The 25,081-nt window shown below is 37.1% G+C and overlaps 1 protein-coding gene across 5 annotated transcripts in view; it reads left to right on the top strand.

Annotated features, from left to right (window-relative positions):
• Positions 1-25,081, top strand: part of ATP11B (ATPase phospholipid transporting 11B (putative)) — a 119,406-nt gene that overhangs the window by 43,418 nt on the left and 50,907 nt on the right. For all 5 annotated transcript variants that reach the window (XM_070045477.1, XM_030862742.3, XM_030862751.3 and 2 more), the window contains 10 exons: positions 2,796-2,843; positions 4,992-5,056; positions 7,560-7,641; positions 9,465-9,615; positions 10,712-10,909; positions 19,715-19,957; positions 20,992-21,167; positions 21,665-21,733; positions 23,277-23,350; positions 23,424-23,527. In XM_070045477.1, coding sequence (XP_069901578.1) covers positions 2,796-2,843; positions 4,992-5,056; positions 7,560-7,641; positions 9,465-9,615; positions 10,712-10,909; positions 19,715-19,957; positions 20,992-21,167; positions 21,665-21,733; positions 23,277-23,350; positions 23,424-23,527 — 1,210 coding nt within the window. The remainder of the gene's footprint in view (positions 1-2,795; positions 2,844-4,991; positions 5,057-7,559; positions 7,642-9,464; positions 9,616-10,711; positions 10,910-19,714; positions 19,958-20,991; positions 21,168-21,664; positions 21,734-23,276; positions 23,351-23,423; positions 23,528-25,081) is intronic.

The raw sequence follows: 25,081 nt of genomic DNA, 5'->3' as shown, positions 1-25,081 counted from the left end.
TGTTTTTAAGATACATACATATTTATATGTGCATGGAAAAAAAGCCTGGAAAACATACCTCAAAATATTAATAATGTTTTATTTTGAGTAGTGGGGTTACTGATGATTGTTGTTTCCTTTTTGTCGTCTTTTTACATCGTCTGAATCATTTTATAAAGTATGTGTATTTGAGTGTATTCAGTCTTTATAATCAGTAAAGAATAATAAAGCTCTTTTCCATTTTGAAACAAATCATAGTGTGGGTTTGGAGAAAGGACTATGGAAAGTGCAGAATGAGTTAATCCAGCATGGTACTGGCATGAACAAATACAAGAAGTGCTTTTGAATCAAGGATAACGGGACAGATAAAATGAAGGAGAACAGGTCTCTTGTTGCCATTTGGCTCAGGAAAATCGAAAGACTGACCACACATTATCTCTGAACAGGGTCTAGGAGTCACCAGCTGAATTGGCTCTTTGAATCTAAATCCAAAGTTTGAGGCTCAAACCAGAGCTACATAAAATTCCGTTAAGTAGAGATAATTAAAAATCAGTACTTCCCTGGCGGTCCAGTGGTTAAGACTCCATGCTTTCACTGCAGGGGGCATGGGTTCGATCCCTGGTTGGGGAACTAAGATCCCGCATGCCACGCGGCACAGCAAAAAAAAAAAAAAAAAAAAAAAAGCAGGGCTTCCCTGGTGGCACAGTGCCGACGCAGGGGACACAGGTTCGTGCCCGGGTCTGGGAAGATCCCACATGCTGCGGAGCGGCTAGGTCCGTGAGCCATGGCCGCTGAGCCTGTGTGTCCGGAGCCTGTGCTCCGCAACGGGAGAGACCACAACAGTGAGAGGCCTGCGTACCGCAAAAAAAAAAAAAAAAAAAAAAAAAAAAAGCAGTGCTTCTCCCTGATACAGGAGGCTGAAGGAAGAAGAAGTAAGAGATTAGCAAGAAATAATGAATCCAAAGTCTACAAGGGGTGAAGCATCTGTAACCTGGAAACAGGAGGGATAACAGGGGACATTTGGAAAGTCATGCTTAATACTTCTTTGCATAGTTAAATGATTAACGTGAGGCTCTGCCCAGAATTTGCTTCAACTCAGAATTTACCTCACTATTATAGAAAGTAATTTTTCACTTGAGTTGACTTTGTGCTATGGAGCTGTTTTGGTAGTGGACATTGGAACTAAAAGGCCAGGCTATGAAAATTCATTATAACAACAGGCCACTCACTCTAAATTTCAGGAAACCAAAAGTTAAAGAAGCTCTGGAGGTCACTAATAGTTTTTTTACTTACTACTCTACCCTCCACACGTAATTCACACATAGTAGTTTGCTCAGTGAATATTTGTTGGATAAATGAGTGCATGAATAAGTATGTGAATGAGTGAATGAATGATTCTGGTTACCGGAGTCTTTATTTAGTAAACTGTGATAAAAATGTATGAGCATTCATTGTTGGCTAAATAATATATGCATCTCTGTGTAGCAATTATAAAGTCTCATCATGACCAAACTGATAATCATAATAATATATTACATTTGCATTGCCATTTTGAAAACATTTTTTCATTCATTAGTTTGCTTATAGCTGGAGTAGAGATGGCAAGAATTTTTTTTTTTTTTAAAGACAATACTTTCTTGTCACCATTTGGAACACCTGGCGCCCCCAGCCTGCTCTTAATCATCAGAATACTTAATTTATAGTCAAATGTCAAGTCATCTTTGAGCCTGTGTCCTTATCCCCAGCCAGGAGCCTGTGTCCTCTATCCCCAGGCCCAACGTATTCCTTGAGTGTCAGAGTTGTGGGTAACTGCATAAAAGCTACAGTATCCCACCTTAGAAGGGCGCAGAGATGGGACGGAGAGGGCAGAGTGGCAAGTTGAAGAAAGCCATAGGCAAAGTCCAATCAGTAGTCATTAGAGGGCAAGAAAAGCCCAGGATGTCAGTAATCACAGGGGAAAGGAAATGTTGAGTACAAAATCTGAAGGAGAATGAAGGGTGGGAGAGGCCTGAGCCCAGAGGCAGTCTTGATCCAGAAGAGGTCAGCCTGAGTCAGGAACCCTGGAGGCTGTGAAGCAAAGGGCAGTGGATTAGGGGACTCAGACATCACAGAAGAGTTCGACAAGCTGGTACCCATTGGAGAAGGTGACAACACTGCCCATGACATGTAGCAGCAGCAGGAGCAGAGTGAGGTTTCTCTAATGCATGGGCCCAAAGACTTTAAGTAGCAAGTTGACGAGGGTCATGTACAGAACGCTGCCAGCAGCCCCATGTATACATAGTACAGGATCCCCAAGTCTAGATGCAGGCCAAGAATTGGGCAGAAGGCTTGGGTACCAAAAAGGTCGTGTTGCCAAAGTTGGCGAAATAGACCATGAGGAGAAGTAGTGTGAGGCAGCTGTGGGCAGCAGCAGCAGCTTATAGCGCCAGTGCAGATTCAGTACATCATCTGCGAAGCCCAGGAAGATTATGCAGCAGATGGCAAGGAGCACACTTCATAGTGAGGGAAGGCTTTACACTGCTCCTCCACAAAACAGTTCAGGAAAGGGAAAGGGGTGAAGCAGAAGAGGATGGTAAGACAAACAGCACCCCTGATCGCTCCCTGGGACTCTAAGAATATTAATTTTTTAAAGCTTAATGACTGATTTACCTTTGTAATTTCTAACATGAATATTGGACCATTCATATATGCAAAAGGTTGGTTTTGTTTCGTATCTAAGAATAGTGCCAGAACTGTCTTAAAATTTTCCACCCATTGATGTCATAAGTAATGTATCATTCATTAGTTTTTTTGTAACATAGTGAATTCTTTGATAGATTCATGGGACGAATGATAATAACTCAACAAATGGAAGAAATTGTAAGGTAAGAATAAATTTGTATTATCCAATCGCTTATAAGTGAGAATTGTTTGGGGGAGGGACTAAAATCAAGTATATCCATATCAAGTATATCCATATCCCATATCATGGGAAAGGGTTAATTTAAAAACATTTAGCATTTCGTCTTCTAGTAATTTCTAGCAGCAGCAGATGAGATGAGGATGAAGCAAATGCCAGGAAATTACATCAAAAACATCTAGTAAGATTATTTGTGTACTCATATTTCTTTGTCTGATATATTGGGTAGTAACATAAAGGAATCATAGTGGTCCCTATCCAGATCCTTACACATCTAAACGTACCACCACATAAGTCTCTAATACAAAAAATGTCTTATGTAATGTTTAACAAATAAAAATATTATGGTCTTCTTCACTTCAAGATCATTCCTTACAAACTAGAGTATTTATTGGCCAGTAACTTCTTATATACTCTTCTGATTGGTTATTTGGTTGGTTGGTTGTTTTGATTTGTTTTCCCTCAATATTCAGGTTAATTTCTGGTACCTACATGAAAGGCTTTGGCTCATTTCAAAGATTTTCTGATAGGGTGAGATTACATTGTTACTCATGACCACAAAGCTGAATTTAGAAAAAACCTTGGAATCAGCCCTTGAACTTCTAGTTAACTTAGCACTCCACCTCTTTTCTGGAGACGTTCAATTTATACTGACTGCATGAAATAAGTCACTGACATAAAGAGTTGAGAATTTTTAAAAATGAAATCCTCAAGACAAGCTACCAAAAATATGCATCAGCATGGATTCACACTTTTAATAAAAGTCAACACAGGAGCACGTTCAATAAACTGTAACAAGGTCTTTTTAAGTGTAGGACCCCTGCTGAATAACAGTGACTGGGTTTTATTTTGATTTCTACAGTGACATATTGGGATGCATGTGTGGATACGTAGTATGGATTGCATTAAGATATTGTGGCTGGTAAAGGAAAAGATCAATTATGTTACCTTAGCAGGTAGAATGGTTTTTTTAAAAAAAAAGAGCCATGTTCTTTGCTAAAGCAACCAGAGTGAACTGATGAATTATCTTTTAATTTGAAGCTTTCTATCATTATATCCCAATTTTATATGCCAACATGAGCTCAAAGTTTTTCTATTCATTGCTGGAACCAAAACCAAGTAGAAAAGAGCTATAATATGGCTCCTGAATAATTGATTTTGGAATATCCATTCAGGGTGCTCCAGATACGACTATATAATAAAACCATACTTGTTAACCATAGCCCAAACACCTGGCCCCCCACCGACTGTGTTCATTGGATTATTTTTTTTTTACAGTGTTTAGGTTTGCAGACCTCTTCAGAATTGGTTCAGATTCTGTTTGATTTGGATAACTGTGTATGTATATTTCAGAAAAGCCTTATGATAAGGAATATCAACAAAATCAAGGCTTTTTTACTTATCCATACCAGAGTCTTATCATTTGCTATCACTAAGAAAATACAATTTTCCTTTCTAGTTATTTCTTCTCGTTTTATATCTCCTTTATGGAGAGAAATTCAAACAGCAAGAAGACCTGTGCTCCAAGAAGTATGCAATGCAAGTAGTCAAGTTGTAGTGTTGATCTTGCCTAGAAAAAGTACTAACTCACTTACTATGTTATCTTCTATAACCTAGTATAATTTTAATTGTGCAGAACTCATGCAGTTATATACAAATCATACTACAATTTATGTTTATTTTGCATTTTATTCTTCACACAACCTGTTTACACCCCATTTTAATTCTGTATTTTCCCTTTGAAAAATGTTAATTGATTTTGCTCAGAATTTTATCTTGTGTAAAACATTTTAAAATCATTGCTTAATTTTTGGTTTTGTTGAGTTTTATGTTTAAACTTCTGAAACAAGTGGCTTTGTGATTTTATCTACAGGCATAGTCTTATTTCTGAGCCATTGATCTTAAAATGACTGAAATGCTAAGGCAGATATTTGTTGTTATGGTAACTAGCAGCATGATTGACCTCGACAGCTTTACAGTAGCAGAGATTTTGGTTTTATATGAAAGCATTGTTATAAGTATAGCTGAAGTACCTTCTGTCTGTTAAAGATGCCATTTTAAAATTTAATTGAAATTTTAATATATTCAATGATTTTGGTTATTTTTTCCCTAGACCTCTGGGGCCAGAGAGTCTCTTGCTTCGTGGAGCCAGATTAAAAAACACAAAAGAAATTTTTGGTTTGTATATATTGAAAATTTTAAATTATAGATTCGTTTTGATGCTTTATATGAAGTATTTTTAAAAGCACAGTATTTGTGGTCTTTTGGTTAGATAATGTATTGTCTATGATAATTTTCTTTCAAAGATTGTATTAATATAATTTTGTGTTATATTTTTTGTTAATTCCTATTTTTGAGTAATAGGTTAGAACCTTGCTCTTATATTTTCTTCGTGAATACTCCATGCTAAGATAATTCTGGCACTTCTGTTAATGGTGTTGAGAACTATATACTCTGACACCTTGGTGCAGTAAACCACTTGTATAAAATTCCATTATGATTATTCTTAGATTGGATTGTTAAAACTGCTGACTCATTTGTTCATCTGTTTATTCATTCAATGAATTCTTATTGATCTGTGACTATATAACAGATACTGTTGGAACATACACTGACTGGATCAAAAGGATGAATAAATAGTGCTCTTGCATTGTCGAGCTAAACTAATTCATTATGCTCTGAGTCAACTCTAGGTAAATTGTGAAGTCAGTGATAACCTGTAGCTGTCAACTGGCTCCTCGCCTTTCAGGAATGGCCCGTCATATTCTGGCCAGCTTGTGTTATTCACCGAATATTTACAGCTTTTGAGCTCTTCTTCCTCAGTCTCTTCTTTCCTGTTAACTGTACTGTATCTTATCTCTCAGTATTAGGCTCTCTGATAAAGAATTCCATATATTTTTTAAAAAGGAATATAACTAGTATGGCAAAAATGTGGAGAAACTGGAACCCTCATACATTGCTGGTGGGAGTGTAGAATGTTGCAGCTGCTGTGGAAAATAGTTTGGCAATTCCTCAATAAGTTAAACATAGAATTACTGTATCACTCAGCAATTCTGCTTCTAGCTATATACCCTAAAGAATTGAAGAAGACAGGTGCTCAAACAAAGGCTTGTATGAGAATGTTCATAGCAGCACTGTTCACAATAGCCAAAGGGTAGAAACTGCCCAAATGTCTACCAACTAATGAATGGATAAACAAAGTGTAGGATATCCAAGTAATGGAATATTATTCATCCATAAGAAATGAAGTACTGATATATGCTACAACATATATAAACTTTGAAAACATTATGCTTAGTGAACGAAGTCAAACACAAAAGGCCACATATTGTATGATTCCATTTATACTTAAAACCCAAAACAGGCAAATTCATAGAGACAGAAAGTAGATTAGTGGTTCCCAGCATCTGGGGAGTGGAGGGGAATTGGGAATGATTGTTTAATGGGTACAGGATTTTTTTGGCGGGGGGGCGGGTGATGAAATATTCTCAACTTAGATAGGATGGTTGCACAACATTGTGAATGTAACTAAGTGCCACTGAATTGTATTAAAAAGGCAAACTGTATGTTATGTGTATTTTACCACAATTTTAAAAAGGGGACCATAGTAAAGTTTTAATGGCAGAAGCCAGAGAAAACCTCCAGGGCTTTTAGGCCCTCTCGTGTAATGCTGTATTTTAACACCTCTCTAGCAGTAACACCTTTCACACTCAATTTAGGAAACGTGTATTTGAATGCCTTTAAATGGGTCTGCTATTGTTTTCCTCAGCACCACCTCTCTGTGTTGTACCATTTTGTCTCATTTCTCACATTTTTATAATTTTGGTGCCCTTTATCATTTGAGTTGTAATCCCTGCCTTGGAAGGGTAATTCCAATAGTGAAAATTCCAATTATTGATCGTCTTTCTGTTTCTAGGCATTTTGCTAATCTGCCACACAACTCTCATACCAGTTTTATTAGGTATTTTTCCCATTTAAAGATGGGGAAATTGAGACTCAGAAAGATTAGATAACTTACTCAAGGTCACAGAACTGATAAGTGGCAGAGCTAGCCTTCAAACCAAGCTCTAACTCCAAAGTTTTTAAATAAGACTGGTCCTACCCCAGTTTTAGTCCCCTTATTACTGTCATTCTCATCTCAGTCATTCACGTAGGCACATATTTTTAAAATAGCACTTTCCTTGTGTTTATTTCATTTACTCTGACATTCCATATTATCTTTCCAGTGCTTATGAGATTATGTCTAGACTCCAGATTCTGGCATTCAAGGTCTTTCAAACTGACACCAATCCATTGTTACAGCCAAACAGAAAGCGCTTTTCTATTTGTCTTTGTTAACACTGTTTGCTCTGTCTGTAATGGCCTTCCCTGCCTTCTTTATCTTTCCGAATTCTTTCCTCCATCAATTCCAACTCAAATAATACCTCTTTCATTCAGATATCCCAGTTATAATTCAGGAACAGAACCCACATGCCTTCCTCATTCAACCGGTTGAATGACTGGAATTTCCCAAAATTGCACTTGGAAAGCCTTTTAAAAAAAACTCCAGAAAGACTTAAAGGAAAGCCAAATTCTGACAACTCTCAGATGATACAGTTTCTTAGATTTTCTTTCGTGCTAGTGAGTACATTTCTTTTGTGAAACATGGTAGAGGATTATCTTAAGACTGTTTGTTTTGCAGGTGTTGCTGTGTATACTGGAATGGAAACTAAGATGGCATTAAATTACAAGAGCAAATCACAGAAACGATCTGCAGTAGAAAAGTAAGAAAACTATTTTCATTTATTTACACATAAATAGGACTTTTAAAAAATTAATTTATTTTCTTGCACTGGGTCTTAGTTGAAGCAGGCAGGTCCTTAGTTGTCGCTTGAGGGCTCCTTAGTTGCAACATGTGAACTCTTAGTTGTGGCATGCATGTGGGATCTAGTTCCCTGACCAGGGATCAAACCCAGGCCCCCTGCATTGGGAGCGCAGAGTCTTAACCACTGAGCTACCATGGAAGTCCCAATATTACTATTGCTATGTATATTATTCTATATGTAGAAAATATGTATATAAAAATATATATTTCAAGTCAACAAACGATGGTATCCTTGAAGATAGGGATGGTTTCTCATTTTTATTTATTTAATTTTAATTTATTGAAATATAGTTGACGTAAAATATTATGTTAGTTTCAGGTGTAGTACATAGTGATTTGACATTTGCATACATTATGAAATGTTGACCACAGTAAGTCTAGTAATTGTCTGGCCCCATACAAAGTTATTGCAATAATATTGACCATATTCCTTATGCTGTATATTACATTCTCATGGCTTACTTATTTTATAACCCAAGGTTTATACCTCTTAATCCCTTTCACCTATTTTACCCATCCCCCCAATACCAGCAAGCAACCACCTATTTGTATCTATGAGTCTGTTTTCATTTTGTTTTGTTTTTTAATTTTTTAAATTTTTATTTATTTATTTTTTTGATGTGGACCATTTTTGAAAGTCTTTATTGAATTCGTTACAATGTTGCTTCTGTTTTATTTTTTTGGATTTTTTAAGGCATGTGGGATCTTAGCGTCCCAACCAGGGACTGTGTGTGTGTTCTTAGCTCCCTGACCAGGGATCGAACCCACACCCCCTGCATTGGAAAGCAGAGTCTTAACCACTGGACCACCAGGGAAGTCCCTGTTTTGTTATTCTAGATTCCACATATAAGTGAGATCATACGGTATTTGTCTTTTTCTGTCTGACTTAGCATAATAACCTCTAGATTCATCCATGTTGTCACAGATGGCAAGATTTCAATTTTTTTCCCCCCCAAAGAAAAGACTTTTGGGAGTCTCCCTGCCTAATGGGAGACTTAGGTAGGTTTATTGGCTGAGGGGAAGTACCAACATAGAGGGTGTACCAGTGAGCTACTGCCACCAAATTGCTGCATCATAAACTGTCCTACAACTCATTCACTTCCATTCATTGTCACAGATGAGTGGATTGGCTGAGGGTCAGCTGAGCTCTGCTGAGAGGAGCTGGGATGACTCAGCGTTGCCTCTCATGTCTCTCTTCTTCCTGGGACACGCTAATGCAGAAATGTGCTCTTCTTCTTTTTTTTTTTAAAAAAAATTATTTATTTATTTTTGGCTGCATTGGGTCTTCGTTGCTGTGTGCAGGCTTTCTCTAGTTGTGGCTCGCGGGCTCTAGAGCGCAGGCTCAGTAGTTGTGGCACACGTGGGCTTAGTTGCTCGGCAGCATGAGGGATCTTCCCAGACCAGGGCTCAAACCCATGTCCCTGCGTTGGCAGGTGGATTCTTAACCACTGCACCACCAGAGAAGCCCACTATAAGCATTTTGAACAGTAGTTAACTATAGTAAATATGCTTGTAATCTTATGTATCTGTTCTTTTATTTCTAGTAAATGGATTGAATTGAATGGTCATTTCTTAAAAACATAGACTGTGTCCTTTAAATAGCTACCGTTATATCTTATATATTGATATTTAGTATCTTATTTAATACCAATGTTAATTTCCAAACAAATGAGTATAGTAACATATAATTGATACATTTTATATTCTCTTTCTTCATTTCAGGTCAATGAATACATTTTTGATAATTTATCTAATAATTCTTATTTCTGAAGCCATCATCAGTACTATCTTGAAATATACATGGCAAGCTGAAGAAAAATGGGATGAACCTTGGTATAACCAAAAAACAGAACATCAAAGAAATAGTAGTAAGGTACTTCATGGTGTTCTTGACTCTGTTACAAAGAAAATTTTATTCTTTGGAAATTTTATTTCTTTTAATGCTTTGGTAGTGACTTCTGATAGGAGTGACCACTGTCATCCCTAAAACTATCACTATTGAAGGGTGACAAAAGGTTATTGCATGTGAAGAGTAGCCAGCATGTTTGTACTGGTATGCTTTTTACATTTTACAGCATAAGCAGTTATATTCCCTATGGCATGACTTGAATAATTAAGAGAGATCACAGACATTTAAGTCATCTGTATTGGCATTCCACTTCAGTAATACAAATTGAAATTTTTATTCTACTTACTGTATGTAAATAGAATTTTCACTTCTATCAGAATAATTCAAGGAGTCTTACTGTCAATATATTGGTGGTATGAAGTAAATACGAATTATGTCATAAAAAGTTTTAAACTGAGTAAATATGGACTACCAGGAGAAGTTAACGTGCAGTTTTGGTAAATTGTTCTCCAAATTTCACTTTAGATTAAAGTGCAAATATTGGAAGATAAGTTTGAATGTCAAGAGACCAAAAAGCAGATAATCACAGGAACATATTTTCAGTATCATTTACAATTAGGTATTTTATCTTTTACAGAACATATTTTAAAATGTGGAACTGCTATGCCATTGAAGTAGGCTATTCCTGTGTAATCTGTAATTGAGAGTTTTAATTTCTAGCAGTTCTAGCCTAGCAATTATTTTGCATTTTTAAAATTACCGTCAGTTTTTAGTTATCTGTGATTTTGATGTGTAGAAATAGAATGGTAAGTATGCTACAGAGGTTCTGATTATAATTTTGTCATAAGTAATTTCAGTCACACCAGGCTTTTCTGGTAGCTTCTAAAAAGTCACAAATTAAGTAATTTGGTTCTAACCTTTCTTCTTTTAATTTGTTCAAGATTCTAATGAGCAATAAAATAACCAAAGGAAATCTGTTAAAAAGACAATTCAGTAAATGAATTTCATTTCATGAGACTTTTCTGCTTCAGAATATAGTTGATGGTCTGTTGAGATATGAAACTATCCGATAATTTCCTTCATATTTTTGTCTTATCAAGCAATCATTTTTTTCCCCTAGATTCTGAAATTTATTTCAGACTTCCTTGCTTTTTTGGTACTCTACAATTTCATCATTCCAATTTCATTATATGTGACAGTTGAAATGCAGAAATTTCTTGGATCATTTTTTATTGGCTGGGATCTTGATCTCTATCATGAAGAATCAGATCAGAAAGCTCAAGTCAATACTTCTGATCTGAATGAAGAACTTGGACAGGTAAAAATGATCCGTTTTTTTCTAATTTGTTATTTTTATCAAAATAATAACTGTACAAAGACTAATAAAACTAAATATTACAAGGCTTATACCAAAAAACAGCCACACTTTCTTTGCTCCACACCTAATTTCTTGTTTCCCATTTTGAAATCTTAAGCTGTTTTTTTCATTACTTAGCACTGTATTTCTATATAGTATTCTTTCTTGATTTTTAAATTTGAGACATTATTTACTATGGAATCTAAACATATAATACTACACTACTCCTTCCACACGCATACCCAGACATATCCAACTTTGCCTCCGCATGACACCCCAGTATTGTTAAATCACAATTTGGGATTTAATAAATATTCATTTACATTATTAGGACTGTTTTGGTATTATTTACTAATTCCTTGTTCTCTTTGTAATACTATACTTACATTTTTCTTTCTTACGTATTTTGGTTTTGCTGGAGTTAATTGCTCTGTTTTTTATTTGCTTAATTTTCATTTACCACAAACAAATCTCTGACAAGTATATGAACCATCTCTCCACGTATTCAAACACACCAGGTAATCTAGGATTTCCTTTCTCTTTCTTGTTATCTCGCTGACTTTCTGTTTTGAAGCCTTTTATTTTTCTGCTTCAATTTGGACTTCTTTCTGGGCCTGCTTCTCTGCTGTCACCGTGGACTTGCTTTTCCATCACCCTAGAACTTCCTTTGTCTCCTACCCGTTTTGGATTTCCTGTCTTCTGGATCCCATGTCTTCCCACCTGTTGATTATTCTCTTATTTTGGTGGAACACATCTAATAACTTCTTGAAAAAGGATGCATAACAGGGAAATACTTTGAAACTTCGCACGTCTGAAAATATCTTTATTCCCTTCTTACACTTGATTAGTAATTTAGCTGGGTAGGGACTTCACTGGTGGTCCAGTGGTAAGGGATCTGCCTTGCAGTGCAGGGGACGCGGCTTTGATCCCTGGTCAGGGAACTAAGATCCCACATGCCGCAGGGCAACTAAGATCCCACGTGCAGCAACTACTGAGCTCGCACACTCCAGTGAGGAGCCCGCGCACTCCAACGAGGAGCCTGCGCACCGTAATGAAAGATCCTGCATGCTTTAACGAGGATCCCATGTGCTGCAGATAAGACCCAACACAGCCCCCCAAAAAATAAAATATTAATAAAATAAATAAATAATAAACAAATCTTAAAAAAAAATTTATCTGGGTAACACATGCCAGGTTGGAAATTATTTTTCCTCAAAATTTCAAAAGCATTTCTTCATTTATTTCTAGCTTCCAGTGTTTTTTTAGAAATCCAATGCCATTCTGATTCTCAGTTCTTTATGTGTGATCTGTTGTTTTATCTCAGGAAGTGTTTAGTGTTTTAGGATCTTTCCTTTATTCAATGAATCTGAAATTTTATGATATACCTTGGTGTGAGTCTTTTTTTTTTTCTTTCATTGGGCAATAAACTCTGTGAGCCCTTTTTGCCTGGAAACACAAGTCCTTCAGTTCTAGGAATTTTTCTTATATTATTTCTTTGGTAAAGTGTCTTTTTATGTTTTATGGGATTTTCTTTTGAAATTTATTATTTTGGATGTCAGATCATTTATCTTGACTCTCTGATTTCTTTTAATTTCTCTGTTTTTATAATCTTTTTGGGAGAATTCATGAACTTTATCTTTCCACCTATCTTTTTTTTTGCATTGTTTTTTATACTGCAGATTCTTACTAGTCATCAGTTTTATACACATCAGTGTATACATGTCAATCCCAATCGCCCAATTCAGCACAACACCATCCCCACCATCCCCCATGGCGATTTTCCTCACTTGGTGTCCATATGTCTGTTCTCTACATCTGTGTCTCAACTTCTGCCCTGTAAACTGGCTCATCTGTACCATTTTTCTAGGTTCCACATACATGCATTAATAAACGATCTTTGTTTTTCTCTTTCTGACTTACTTCACTCTGTATGACACTCTCTAGATCCGTCCACGTCTCAACAAATGACTCAATTTCGTTCCTTCTTATGGCTCAGTAATATTCCATTGTATATATGTACCACATCTTCTTTATTCATTCATCTGTCGATGGGCGTTTAGGTTGCTTCCATGACCTGGCTGTTGTAAATAGTGCTGCAGTGAACATTGGGGTGCATGTGTCTTTTTGAATTATGGTTTTCTCTGGGTATATACCCAGTAGTGGGATTGCTGGATCATATGGTAAATCTATTTTTACTTTTTTAAGGAACCTCCATATTGTTCTCCATAGTGGCTGTATCAATTTACATTCCCACCAACAGTGCAAGAGGGTTCCCTTTTCTCCACACCCTCTCCAGCATTTGTTGTTTGTAGATTTTCTGATGATGCCCATTCTAACTGGTGTGAGGTGATGCCTCATTGAAGTTTTGATTTGCATTTCTCTAATAATTAGTGATGTTGAACAGCTTTTCATGTGCTTCTTGGCCATCTGCATGTCTTCTTTGGAGAAATGTCTATTTAGGTCTTCTGCCCATTTTTGGCTTGGGTTGTTTGTTTCTTTAACATTGAGCTGCATGAGCTGTTTATATATTTTGGGGATTAATCCTTTGTCTGTTGATTCCGTTTGCAAATATTTTCTCCCATTCTGAGGGTTGTCTTTTCGTATTTATGGTTTCCTTTGCTGTGCAAAAGCTTTGAAGTTTCATTAGGTCCCATTTGTTTATTTTTGTTTTTATTTCCATTACTCTAGGAGGTGGATCAAAAAAGATCTTGCTGTGATTTATGTGAAAGAGTGTTCTTCCTATGTCTTCCTCTAAGAGTTTTATAGTGTCGGGTCTTAAATTTACGTCTCGAATCCATTTTGAGTTTATTTTTGTGTGTGGTGTTAGGAAGTGTTCTAATTTCATTCTTTTACATGTAGCTGTCCAGTTTTCCCAGCACCACTTACTGAAGAGACTGTCTTTTCTCCATCATATATCTTTGCCTCCTTTGTCATAGATTAGTTGACCATAGTTGCGTGGGTTTATCTCTGGGCTTTCTATCGTGTTCCATTGATCTGTATTTCTGTTTTTGTGCCAGTACCATATTGTCTTGATTACTGTAGTTTTGTAGTATAGTCTGAGGTCAGGGAGTCTGATTCCTCCAGCTCCGTTTTTTCCCCTCAAGACTGCTTTGGCTATTCGGGGTCTTTTGTGTCTCCATACAAATTTTAAGATGATTTGTTCTAGTTCCGTAAAAAGTGCCATTGGTAATCTGATAGGGATTGCATTGAATCTGTAGATTGCTTTGGGTAGTATAGTCATTTTCACTATTGATTCTTCCAGTCCAAGAACATGCTGTATCTCTCCATCTGTTGGTATCATCTTTAATTTCTTTCATCAGTGTCTTATAGTTTTCTGTATACAGGTCTTTTGTCTCCCTAGGTAGGTTTATTCCTAGGTATTTTATTCTTTTTGTTGCAGTGGTAAATGGGGGTGTTTCCATAATTTCTCTTTCAGATTTTTCATCATTAGTGTATACGAATGCAAGAGATTTCTGTGCATTAATTTGTATCCTGCAACTTTACCAAATTTATTGATGAGCTCTAGTATTTTTCTGGTAGCATTTTTAGGATTCTGTATTTATAGTATCATGTCATCTGCAGACAGTGACAGTTTTACTTCTTCTTTTCCCATTTGTATTCCTTTTATTTCTTTTTCTTCTCTGATTGCCATGGTTAGGACTTCCAAAACTATGTTGAATAATAGTGGTGAGAGTGGACATCCTTGTCTCGTTCTTGATCTTAGAGGAAATGCTTTCAGTTTTTCACCATTGAGAATGATGTTTGCTGTGGGTTTGTCATATATGGCCTTTATTATGTTGAGGTAGGTTCCCTCTATGCCCACTTTCGGGAGAGTTTTTATCATAAATGGGTGTTGAATTTTGTCAAAAGCTTTTTCTGCATCTACTGAGATGATCATGGTTTTTGTTCTTCAGTTTGTTAATATGGTGTATCCCATTGATTGATTTGCGTATATTGAAGAATCCTTGCATCCCTGGGATAAATCCCACGTGATCGTGGTGTATGATCCTTTTAATGTGTTGTTGGATTCTGTTTGCTGGTATTTTGTTAGGATTTTTGCATCTATATTTATCAGTGATATTGGTCTGTAATTTTCTTTTTTTGTGGTATCTTTGTCTGGTTTTCGTATCAGGGTGATGGTGGCCTCGTAGAATGAGTTTGGGAGTGCTCCTTCCTCTGCAGTTTTTTGGAAAAGTATGAGAAGGATGGATGTTAACTCTTCTCTAAACGTTTGATAGAATTCACCTGTGAAGCCGTCTGGTCCTGGACTTTGGTTTGTTGGAAGATTTTTTTTTTTTTTTTTTGGTACGTGGGCCTCTCACTGTTGTGGCCTCTCCCATTGCAGAGCACAGGCTCCAAACGCGCAGGCTCAGCGGCCATAGCTCACGGTCCCAGCCGCTCTGTGGCATGGGATCTTCCCGGACCGGGGCACGAACCCTTATCCCCTGCATCGGCAGGCGGACTCTCAACCACTGTGCCATCAGGGAAGCCCATGTTGGAAGATTTTTAATCACAGTTTCAATTTCATTACTTGTGATTGGTCTGTGCATATTTTCTGTTTCTTCCTGGTTCAGTCCTGGAAGGTTATACCTTTCTAAGAATTTGTCCATTTCTTCCAGGTTGTCCATTTTATTGGCATAGAGTTGCTTGTAGTAGTCTCTTAGGATGCTTTGTATTTCTGTGGTGTCTGTTGTAACTTCTCCTTTTTCATTTCTAATTTTATTGATTTGAGTCCTCTCCCTCTTTTTCTTGATGAGTCTGGCTAATGGTTTATCGATTTTGTTTATCTTCTCAAAGAACCAGCTTTTAGTTTTATTGGATCTTTGCTATTGTTTTCTTTGTTTCTATTTCATTTATTTCTGCTCTGATTTTTATGATTTCTTTCCTTCTGCTAACTCTGGGTTTTGTTTGTTCTTCTTTCTCCAGTTCCTTTGGGTGTAAGGTTAGATTGTTTACTTGAGATTTTTCTTGTTTCTTGAGGTTGGCTTTTATAGCTATAAACTTCCTTCTTAGAACTGCTTTTGCTGCATCCGATAGGTTTTGGATCGTCGTGTTTTCATTGTCATTTGTCTGTAGGTATTTTTTGATTTCCTCTTTGATTTCTTCAGTAATCTCTTGGTTATTTAGTAACGTATTGTTTAGCCTCAATGTGTTTGTGTTTTTTACGTTTTTTTCCCCTGTAATTCATTTCTAATCTCATAGTGTTGTGGTCAGAAAAGATGCTTGATATGATTTCAATTTTCTTAAATTTACTGAGGCTTGATTTGTGACCCAATATGTGATCTATCCTGGAGAATGTTCGTGCGCACTTGAGAAGAAAGTGTAATCTGCTATTTTTGGATGGAATGTCCTATAAATATCAATTAATGCTATCTGGTCTTTTGTGTCATTTAAAGCTTCTGTTTCCTTATTTATTTTCATTTTGGATCATCTGCCCATTGGTGTAAGTGAGGTGTTAAAGTCCCCCACTATTATTGTGTTGCTGTCGATTTTCTCTTTTATAGCTGTTAGCAGTTGCCTTATATATTGAGGTGCTCCTATGTTGGGTGCGTATATATTTGTAATGTTATATCTTCTTCTTGGATCGATACCTTGATCATTATGTAGTGTCCTTCCTTGTCTCTTGTAACATTATTTTAAAGTCTGTTTATCTGATATGAGTATTGATATACCAGCTTTCTTTTGGTTTCCATTTGCATGGACTATCTTTTTACATCCCCTCACTTTCAGTCTGTATGTGTCCCTAGGTCTGAAGTGCGTCTTTTGTAGACAGGCATATATACGGGTCTTGTTTTTGTATCCATTCAGCAAGCCTGTGTGTTTTGGTTGGAGCATTGAATCCATTCACGTTTAAGGTAATTATCGATATGTATGTTCCTCTGACCATTTTCTGAATTGTTTTGGGTTTGTTTTTGTAGGTCCTTTTCTTCTCTTTTGTTTCCCGCTTAGAGAAGTTCCTTTAGCATTTGTTGTAAAGCTGGTTTGGTGGTGCTGAATTGTCTTAGCTTTTGCTTATTTGTAAAGCTTTTGATTTCTCCATCAAATCTGAATGAGATCCTTGCTGGGTAGAGTAATCTTGGCTGTAGGTTCTTCCCTTTCATCACTTTAAGCAGATCATGCCACTCCCTTCTGGCTTATAGAGTTTCTGCTGAGAAATCAGCTGTTAACCTTATGGTAGTTCCCTTGTATGTTATTTGTCGTTTTTCCCTTGCTGCTTTTGATAATTTTTCTTTGTCTTTAATTTTTGCCAATTTGATTACTATGTGCCTCGGCGTGTTTCTCCTTGGGTTTATCCTGTATGCGACTCGCTGCGCTTCCTGGACTCGGGTGGCTATTTCCTTTCTCATGTTAGGGAAGTTTTTGACTATAATTTCTTCAGATATTTTCTCTGGTTCTTTCTCTCTCTCTTCTTCTGCGACCCTTACGATGCGAATGTTGTTGGGTTTAATGTTGTCCCAGAGGTCTCTTAGGCTGTCTTCGTTTCTTTTCATTCTTTTTTCTTTAGTTCTGTTCCACAGCAGTGAATTCCACCATTCTGTCTTCAGGTCACTTATCTGTTCTTCTGCCTCAGTTATTCTGCTATTGATTCCTTCTAGTGTAGTTTTCATTGTCATTTATTGTATTGTTCATCTCTGTTTGTTTGTTCTTTAATTCTTCTAGGTCTTTGTTAAACATTTCTTGCATCTTCTCGATCTTTGCCTCCATTCTTTTTCTAAGGTCCTGGATCATCTTCACTATCATTATTCTGAAATTTATTTTTGGAAGGTTGCCTATCTCCACTTCATTTAGTTGTTTTTCTGGGTTTTTATCTTGTTCCTTCATCTGGTACATAGCCCTCTGCCTTTTCATCTTGTCTGTCTTTCTGTGAATGTGGTTTTTTTTACACAGGCTGCAGGATTGTAGTTCTTCTTGCTTCTGCCGTCTGCCCTCTGGTTCCACCTATCTTTTGATTTCTTTTATTTGTATTGTAATGTTTTTAATTTCTAATATCCTAGACCATCTGAATGGTCTTTTTTTTTTTTGGCCACACAGCTTGCGGGATCTCAGTTCCCCTACTAGGGATCGAACCCATGTCCCCGCAGTGGAAACGCAGAGTCCTAACCACTGCACAGCCAGGGAATTCCCAGAATGGTCGTCTTTTAATTACATCTTATTCTTGTTTCTTGAATATAATCTGTTCTTTCACCTCTTTGAGGATATTAATGACAGTTTCTTTAAAGCCTTCTGCTAGTTGCATTTTCTCAGTTTTTTCCTAGTTCCTTTCTCAGTACATCAGTTCCGCTGTAATGTGACATATGCATTCCTAAAATCACTGTGCTATGCAAAATTACTTAGTAAAAACCACAGGGCTGGGCTTCCCTGGTGGTGCAGTGGTTGGGAGTCCGCCTGCCGATGCAGGGGACACGGGTTCATGCCTCGGTCCGGGAAGATCCCACATGCCGCAGAGTGGCTGGGCCCGTGAGCCATGGCCGCTGAGCCTGCGCATCCGTAAGCCTGTGCTCCGCAACGGGAGAAGGCCACAACGGTGAGAGGCCCGTGTACCGCAAAAAAAAAAAAAAAAAAAAACACACAGGGCTTATGGGAAAATGGAATTGGGATACAACAAAAACTTTGTAACACATTTAAAATAAAAAAATAAGGGCCTCCCTGGTGGCGCAGTGGTTCGGGGTCCGCCTGCCGATGCAGGGGCGCGGGTTCGTGCCCCGGTCCGGGAGGATCCCACATGCTGCAGAGTGGCTGGGCCCGTGAGCCATGGCCGCTGAGCCTGCGCGTCTGGAGCCTGTGTTCCGTAACGGGAGAGGCCACGGTGGTGAGAGGCCTGCTTACCGCAAAAAACAACAAAAAAGATAAGAACCTAATGACAACAGGACTTGCTAGATTGTTAAGAAATACATAAATACTACAATAAATATGGCACTTTATCTTGAAAATGACCTGAAGTTTTCTTGTGAAAGTGGCCATCAGAAGTATTGCAATTTGTGTGTTATTGTGAAGTATTGGAAGGAAGGTTGTCTGAAAACAGAAGGAAAGTATGATACCAGATGTGAATTGTTATGGCTCATAACACACATGGTGACCTGAAGTAGCTACTAGCTGTTTGAGGTTTGTATATTTCATGTATGCTGGATGCAGTTTTCTGTGTTCACCTAGTGTTTCTCACAGATGAAACTGTTCATAATCAAACGCAAAGTTCATATTATGCTCAAATTGTTCCCTTATATATCAGTCTCATTGTAATAAGTTCTTGTGTTTTCAAGACAGTGTTATCGTGGAACTGCCTGTCATTTGTTTTAGACTCTCTTTGCCTTTTCATGTAAGGGGATATCCTCAAATGAATGCTAATCTTTGGTTTTCTTTACAAGTCCAAAAGTTCTCCCTAGAAAAGCCTGGCAGCCCAGCTGTTTTGGGGGGTTATCCCCAAATATCAGTATTGACTTTTCCTCAGTTTACCCAGAGAGAATAACTGCAGTTCGTATTTCTCCTGCTTGTTCAGCAGAAATTATCAGTCAACTCTATAGATGAACATGAACCTAAAGATGCCACAGACTTCAAAGAGTATATAGATTTTAAATATTTTGTATTACCCTGTTTTGTTTCTGTGGCATCTTTAATTATTTGCTTGTGCTCAGATTATAAGTAAGACTTTTAACATGAGTATATCAATGTTAATAGGTAAACAACTTCAGGAGCCAGAGTACAAAGTTTTTTTGTTTAACATAATGCCCTGAACATAAAGGTTTGTTTTCTTTTGTTTTCTATTTCTAGGTCGAGTATGTGTTTACAGACAAAACTGGTACACTGACCGAAAACGAGATGCAGTTTCGGGAATGTTCAATTAATGGTATAAAATACCAAGAAATCAATGGTAGACTTGTATCTGAAGGACCAACACCAGACTCTTCAGATGGAAACTTATCTTATCTTAGTAGTTTATCCCATCTTAACAACTTATCCCATCTTGCAACCAGTTCCTCTTTTAGAACCAGTCCTGAAAATGAAACTGAACTAGTAAGCAATTTTTAAGTTAATAAATAGGAGTTTCATTTGAAATAGTAATTCTTTGTTAGTTGGTGGGTTGTAGGAGAAAAAGTTTAAGTGTTAGTGGGGCAAGGAATATACATTTGAAATGTTTAGCCTTTGATTCAGCACTGAAAATTTATAGTCATAAGCCAGTTTGTCACTTAATATGCATCTACTTTAGGGAGGGAGGCTCAAGAGGAAGGGGATATGGGGACATGTGTATACGTATGGCTGATTCGCTTTGTTGTGCAACAGAAAGTAACACAGTATTGTGAAGCAATTATACTCCAATAAAGATCTATTAAAAATAAATAAATAAATAAAATGTTCCACTAAAAAAAAATATATAGGGCTTCCCTGGTGGCGCAGTGGTTGAGAGTCCGCCTGCCGATGCAGGGAATGTGGGTTTGTGCCCCGGTCCGGGAAGATCCCGCATGCCGTGGAGCGGCTGGGTCCGTGAGCCATGGCCGCTGAGCCTGCACGTCTGGGGCCTATGCTTCGCGGCGGGAGAGGCCACGACAGTGAGAGGCCCACGTACCGCAAAAAAAAAAAAATATATATATATATATATATATATGTGTGTGTGTGTGTGTGTATATATATATATATATGCATCTACTTTAGTTCTCTGGGTATTTAAACGGGACTAAGTTAAAGAAAGCCCTTTCTGCCTTGAAATAAAGAGGACTTTGTTAAGGAATAGAGCTTAATAGAGTTTTTGAGATCTCAGTTCTTCCACAAAAGAGTTTTCACCTTTACTTGCAATTTGTTTATGCCTCCTAAAAATATACTCAGATGTTGAAGGGTCATAAGCAAATGTGACATTTTACTCTTGGGATTCAGAAGCAACCAACTGTTATTTATGCAATTCAGAATTGTAGCACTCTGGTTCTACGTCTTAGTTTATCAAATTATGAGCTGTATTAGCATTTTTTAGAATTTTGTTTCTGGTTTCCTACATGTTCCTACATGTTTTTTGGTATTGGTATATTTTATTATGAATATTAATTATGTTTCTACAGATTAAAGAACATGATCTCTTCTTTAAAGTAGTCAGTCTCTGTCACACTGTGCAGATTAGCAGTGTTCAGACTGATGGAATTGGTGATGGTCCCTGGCAAACCAACCTTGCACCCTCCCAGTTGGAGTACTATGCATCTTCACCAGATGAAAAGGCTCTCGTGGAAGCTGCTGCAAGGTAGTTTAAGTTTAATTTTCAAATCTTCAGAAAAATACCTTTTAAATGAAAATGTGAAAATGCAAGAACATAATTTTAAATTCTCAGACAAAATTCAGAAACATAAAGGTATTTTATTTTATTTTTACACTTTCTTTACACATAAAGGTATTTTATTTATATGTATATTTACACATAAAAGTATTTTAAATGAGAATTTGAAATGTCATTAATTTTGTTGTCAGGCTTGCATTAAGTCATATTTTGAAGAGACCTCTTTAAAAGTCTGGTTACTGTGAAATATGAACAATATAATTTGTGAGAAATACTTGTGTATGTATTGTTTTGGATCTACTCTCATCCTTCAAGTTCTTAAAAATAATCCTATACTCAAAGGAAATAACTTTAAAATACATCTTAAACTTATATTTTAAATGATTTTATTCAAGTTAGTTATATTGTGAATTATAAAATATCATCCTTTAAATCTTATATTTCTTTCTCCTTTTATTCCCTAGATTTGGCATTGTATTTATTGGCAATTCTGGAGAAACTATGGAAGTTAAAACACTTGGAAAACTGGAACGGTAATTTTTTTCTATATTGTAATTTTCTATATATTAAGTGTTTACTATAGAACAGGAATTGGTAAACTATGACCCAGAAACCAGATCTGGCCTACAGCCTGCAAACTAAATTACATTTTTTTTTTTTTTTTTTGCGGTATGCGGGCCTCTCACTGTTGTGGCCTCTCCCGTTGCGGAGCACAGGCTCCGGACACGCAGGCTCAGTGGCCATGGCTCAGGAGCCCAGCCGCTCCGCGGTATGTGGGATCTTCCCGGACAAGGGCACGAACCCGCGTCCCCTGCATCGGCAGGCGGACTCTCAACCACTGCGCCACCAGGGAAGCCCCCTAAATTACATTTTTAAAGTGTTTTCCAAAGCAAAAAAATATGCAGCAGAGATCATATATGGTCTTCAAAGCCTAAAGTATTTACTGTCTGGCCCCTTACAGGAAAAGTTTACTGACACCTGCTCTAGAATGACGTCAGTATTACATTGTATCTCATCATGGTAGTAACAGTATAATACTCTGAAACTTTCATCTGTAGTTTAGCTTAATGGTTCTTGAATTTACTTATGTGTTTATTTTTACACATTCTTAGGATAATGAGTTTTGTAAATTTCTACTCACTAAATAAAAACTTCCTTATCTTTCCTATGATTTTTATCTTTCAAACATTAAGGAACTGTTGTATTATTTCCAGTATTTCCTCTGTTTGATAAATTAGTCCATTCTTATCACATTCATATCTTTCGTGGTTTTATCATTTCTGATCATATCTCAGCTCCACTTGTGCTTTTCCAGACTATGCTTTTCTGAACTAAATAGTGCCCAGTCTTTGGCTACTTTTATCTGGGAGCCTGTCTAGCTCATTTTATCAACTTATAAACCATTCTACTCAGTGTTTTTCTTTGAGATGTGCCAAAACATTCCATATGTACATCATTGTATAAATTCATCTAGAAGACTTTTCAATCCACACCTGACCCATCCACACAAATTCTTTTACAGCTCCCTAGAGAGGCCTTTGTGTCCCCCAACTGCACACACATGCCCTGTCGTAGGTTCAGAATCACTGCTGTAATGAGCCTCTGTTACTAATGTGAGTGTTCGTATTTCTCAGGTGTGTTTAGGCAGAAAAAAGAGTTGAGAATCAGTCACCTTTTTTAGTGAGGAAAAACATGAAGCTGGGCAGATATGTATTCCATTCCTTGCTGTGCCATTCACATGCTTATTTGACTTAAGGTAAATGAGTGTATCTTTCTGAGTTTAATAGTCCTCACCTGTAAAATGAGATAAGACCTACCTCCTTTGGTTCTCATGGGTATTAAATGATATAAGGTATGTAAGGTACGTGGCATTTGGTAAGTACTTAATAAATGTCAGTTCCTTCTTTTTCTGTCTTGTGTTATTAATGACTCATAATCCATCATCTTGAAAAATGTAACTGAGATTAATTTCTTGTTCTAAATTAACCATTTTATCTTTTATAGGGATTCTTTCCAAATATTCACTTAATATTCAAAAAAGTACAGATTTTGTCTTTCTTATTTTTTCTTCCTTAGGTACAAACTGCTTCATATTCTGGAATTTAATTCAGATCGTAGAAGAATGAGTGTAATTGTTCAGGCACCTTCAGGTAACCAATTTAAATGTTCATGAATTTTTAGTTATGTAATACTAAGAACTTAATAACTCATTTTTCTTTTTAGGTGAGAAACTTTTATTTGTTAAAGGAGCCGAATCATCAGTTCTCCCGGAATGTATAGGTGGAGAAATAGAAAAAACAAGAATTCATGTAGATGAATTTGCTTTGGTAAGTGCAAATTTCTCTAATTTAAAAACCGCTAAAAATATATATATATATGAAAGATTTGGGGTTTCATTTTTGCATTAGTATTTTATCAAAAATTATAGAAATTCTGCAGTTCTGTTACATTATATGTTGGCTCCTCATTCGTTGGTTAAAATGTGACCTTTTTTAACCTGCTAAAATATGTCTTCTCTTTGCACCTAGTACAGCCAGAGTACTTATGGCTACAAGGACCACTCAGATTGCTATACTAAAAAGGGAGGAACTTCCCTGGCAGTCCAGTGGTTAAGACTCCGTGCTTCCATTGCAGGGGGCATGGGTTCCATCCCTGGTCGGGGGATTAAGATCCTGCATGCTGTGCAGCATGACCCCCCCACCAAAAAAAAAAAGAGACGTACAAAAATCCCAAGTATGTGTAGAAACTGGAACCCTGATAACATTGCTGATGGGAATATAAATGATATGGCCACTTCCAAAAATAGTTTTACAATTCCTCATAGAACATAGAGTAATATAGAGTTACTATATACTTAGAAATTTCACTCCTAGGTATACATCCAAGAGAATTGAAAACATACATCTACACAGAAACTTGTACTTAGCAGCTTTATTCCTAATAGCCAAAAAAATGGAAACACCCAAATGTCCATCAACTGATGTGTCATATCCATATATGATATGTGTCATATCCATATAACAAAATGTTATTTGGCCATTAAAAGGAATGAAATACTGATATATGCTACATCATGGATGAACTTTGAAAAGATTGCTAAGTGAAAGAAGCCAGTCACAAAAGGCCACATGTTCCATTTATATGAAATACCCAGAAAAGACAGATTCATAGAGCCAGAAAGCATATTAGTGGTTGCCAGGAGCTGGAGAAAGGGGGGAAAGGGAAGTGTCTGCTAATGAATATGGAATTCCTTTTGGGGGTGACACAAATGTTCTGGAATTAGATAGTAATAACAGTTGCACGACTTTGTGAGTACACTAAAGACCACTGAATTGTACTTTTTAAAGTGAATTATGGTACGTGAATTATGTCCCTCTTAATAAAAGAATAGGAAAATCTTACAGAAACAAAGTGCCACAATTCATGTGAAGAGGAAACTTATTAAGCAGCTCCGTCTCAGTGTTAGAGCCTCATGAGCTCTCATTTCTGCATTTCTATAAATGCTGCCCACCTGCCTCCTTTACTTACTTATGGTTTCTTTTCTCCCATTACTTTCTATTTGTTTATGGTCTAGTTCATCTACCACGCTGTAATATCCATAAGAACAAAGGCATTGTTCTACTTTTTGGGGGGGGGCCGGGGACTGCGGTGGGTCCTCGTTGCTGCCTGTGGGCTTTCTCTAGTTGTGGCGAGTGGGGGGGGCGCTACTCTTCATTGCGGTGCATGGGCTTCTCGTTGCAGTGGCTTCTCTTGTTGCGGAGCACCGGCTCTAGGCTTGCAGGCTTCAGTAGTTGCAACATGTGGTCTCAGTAGTTGCGGAGTGTGAGATCAGTAGTTGTGGTGCACGGGCTTAGTTGCTCCATGGCAAGCAACATCCTAGG

Source organism: Globicephala melas, chromosome 4 (genome assembly GCF_963455315.2).
Source record: "Globicephala melas chromosome 4, mGloMel1.2, whole genome shotgun sequence".
Classification (NCBI taxonomy): domain Eukaryota; kingdom Metazoa; phylum Chordata; class Mammalia; order Artiodactyla; family Delphinidae; genus Globicephala; species Globicephala melas.
The sequence above is the reverse complement of the archived record's forward strand: the minus strand, read 5'-3'. Positions and strand labels throughout refer to the sequence as shown.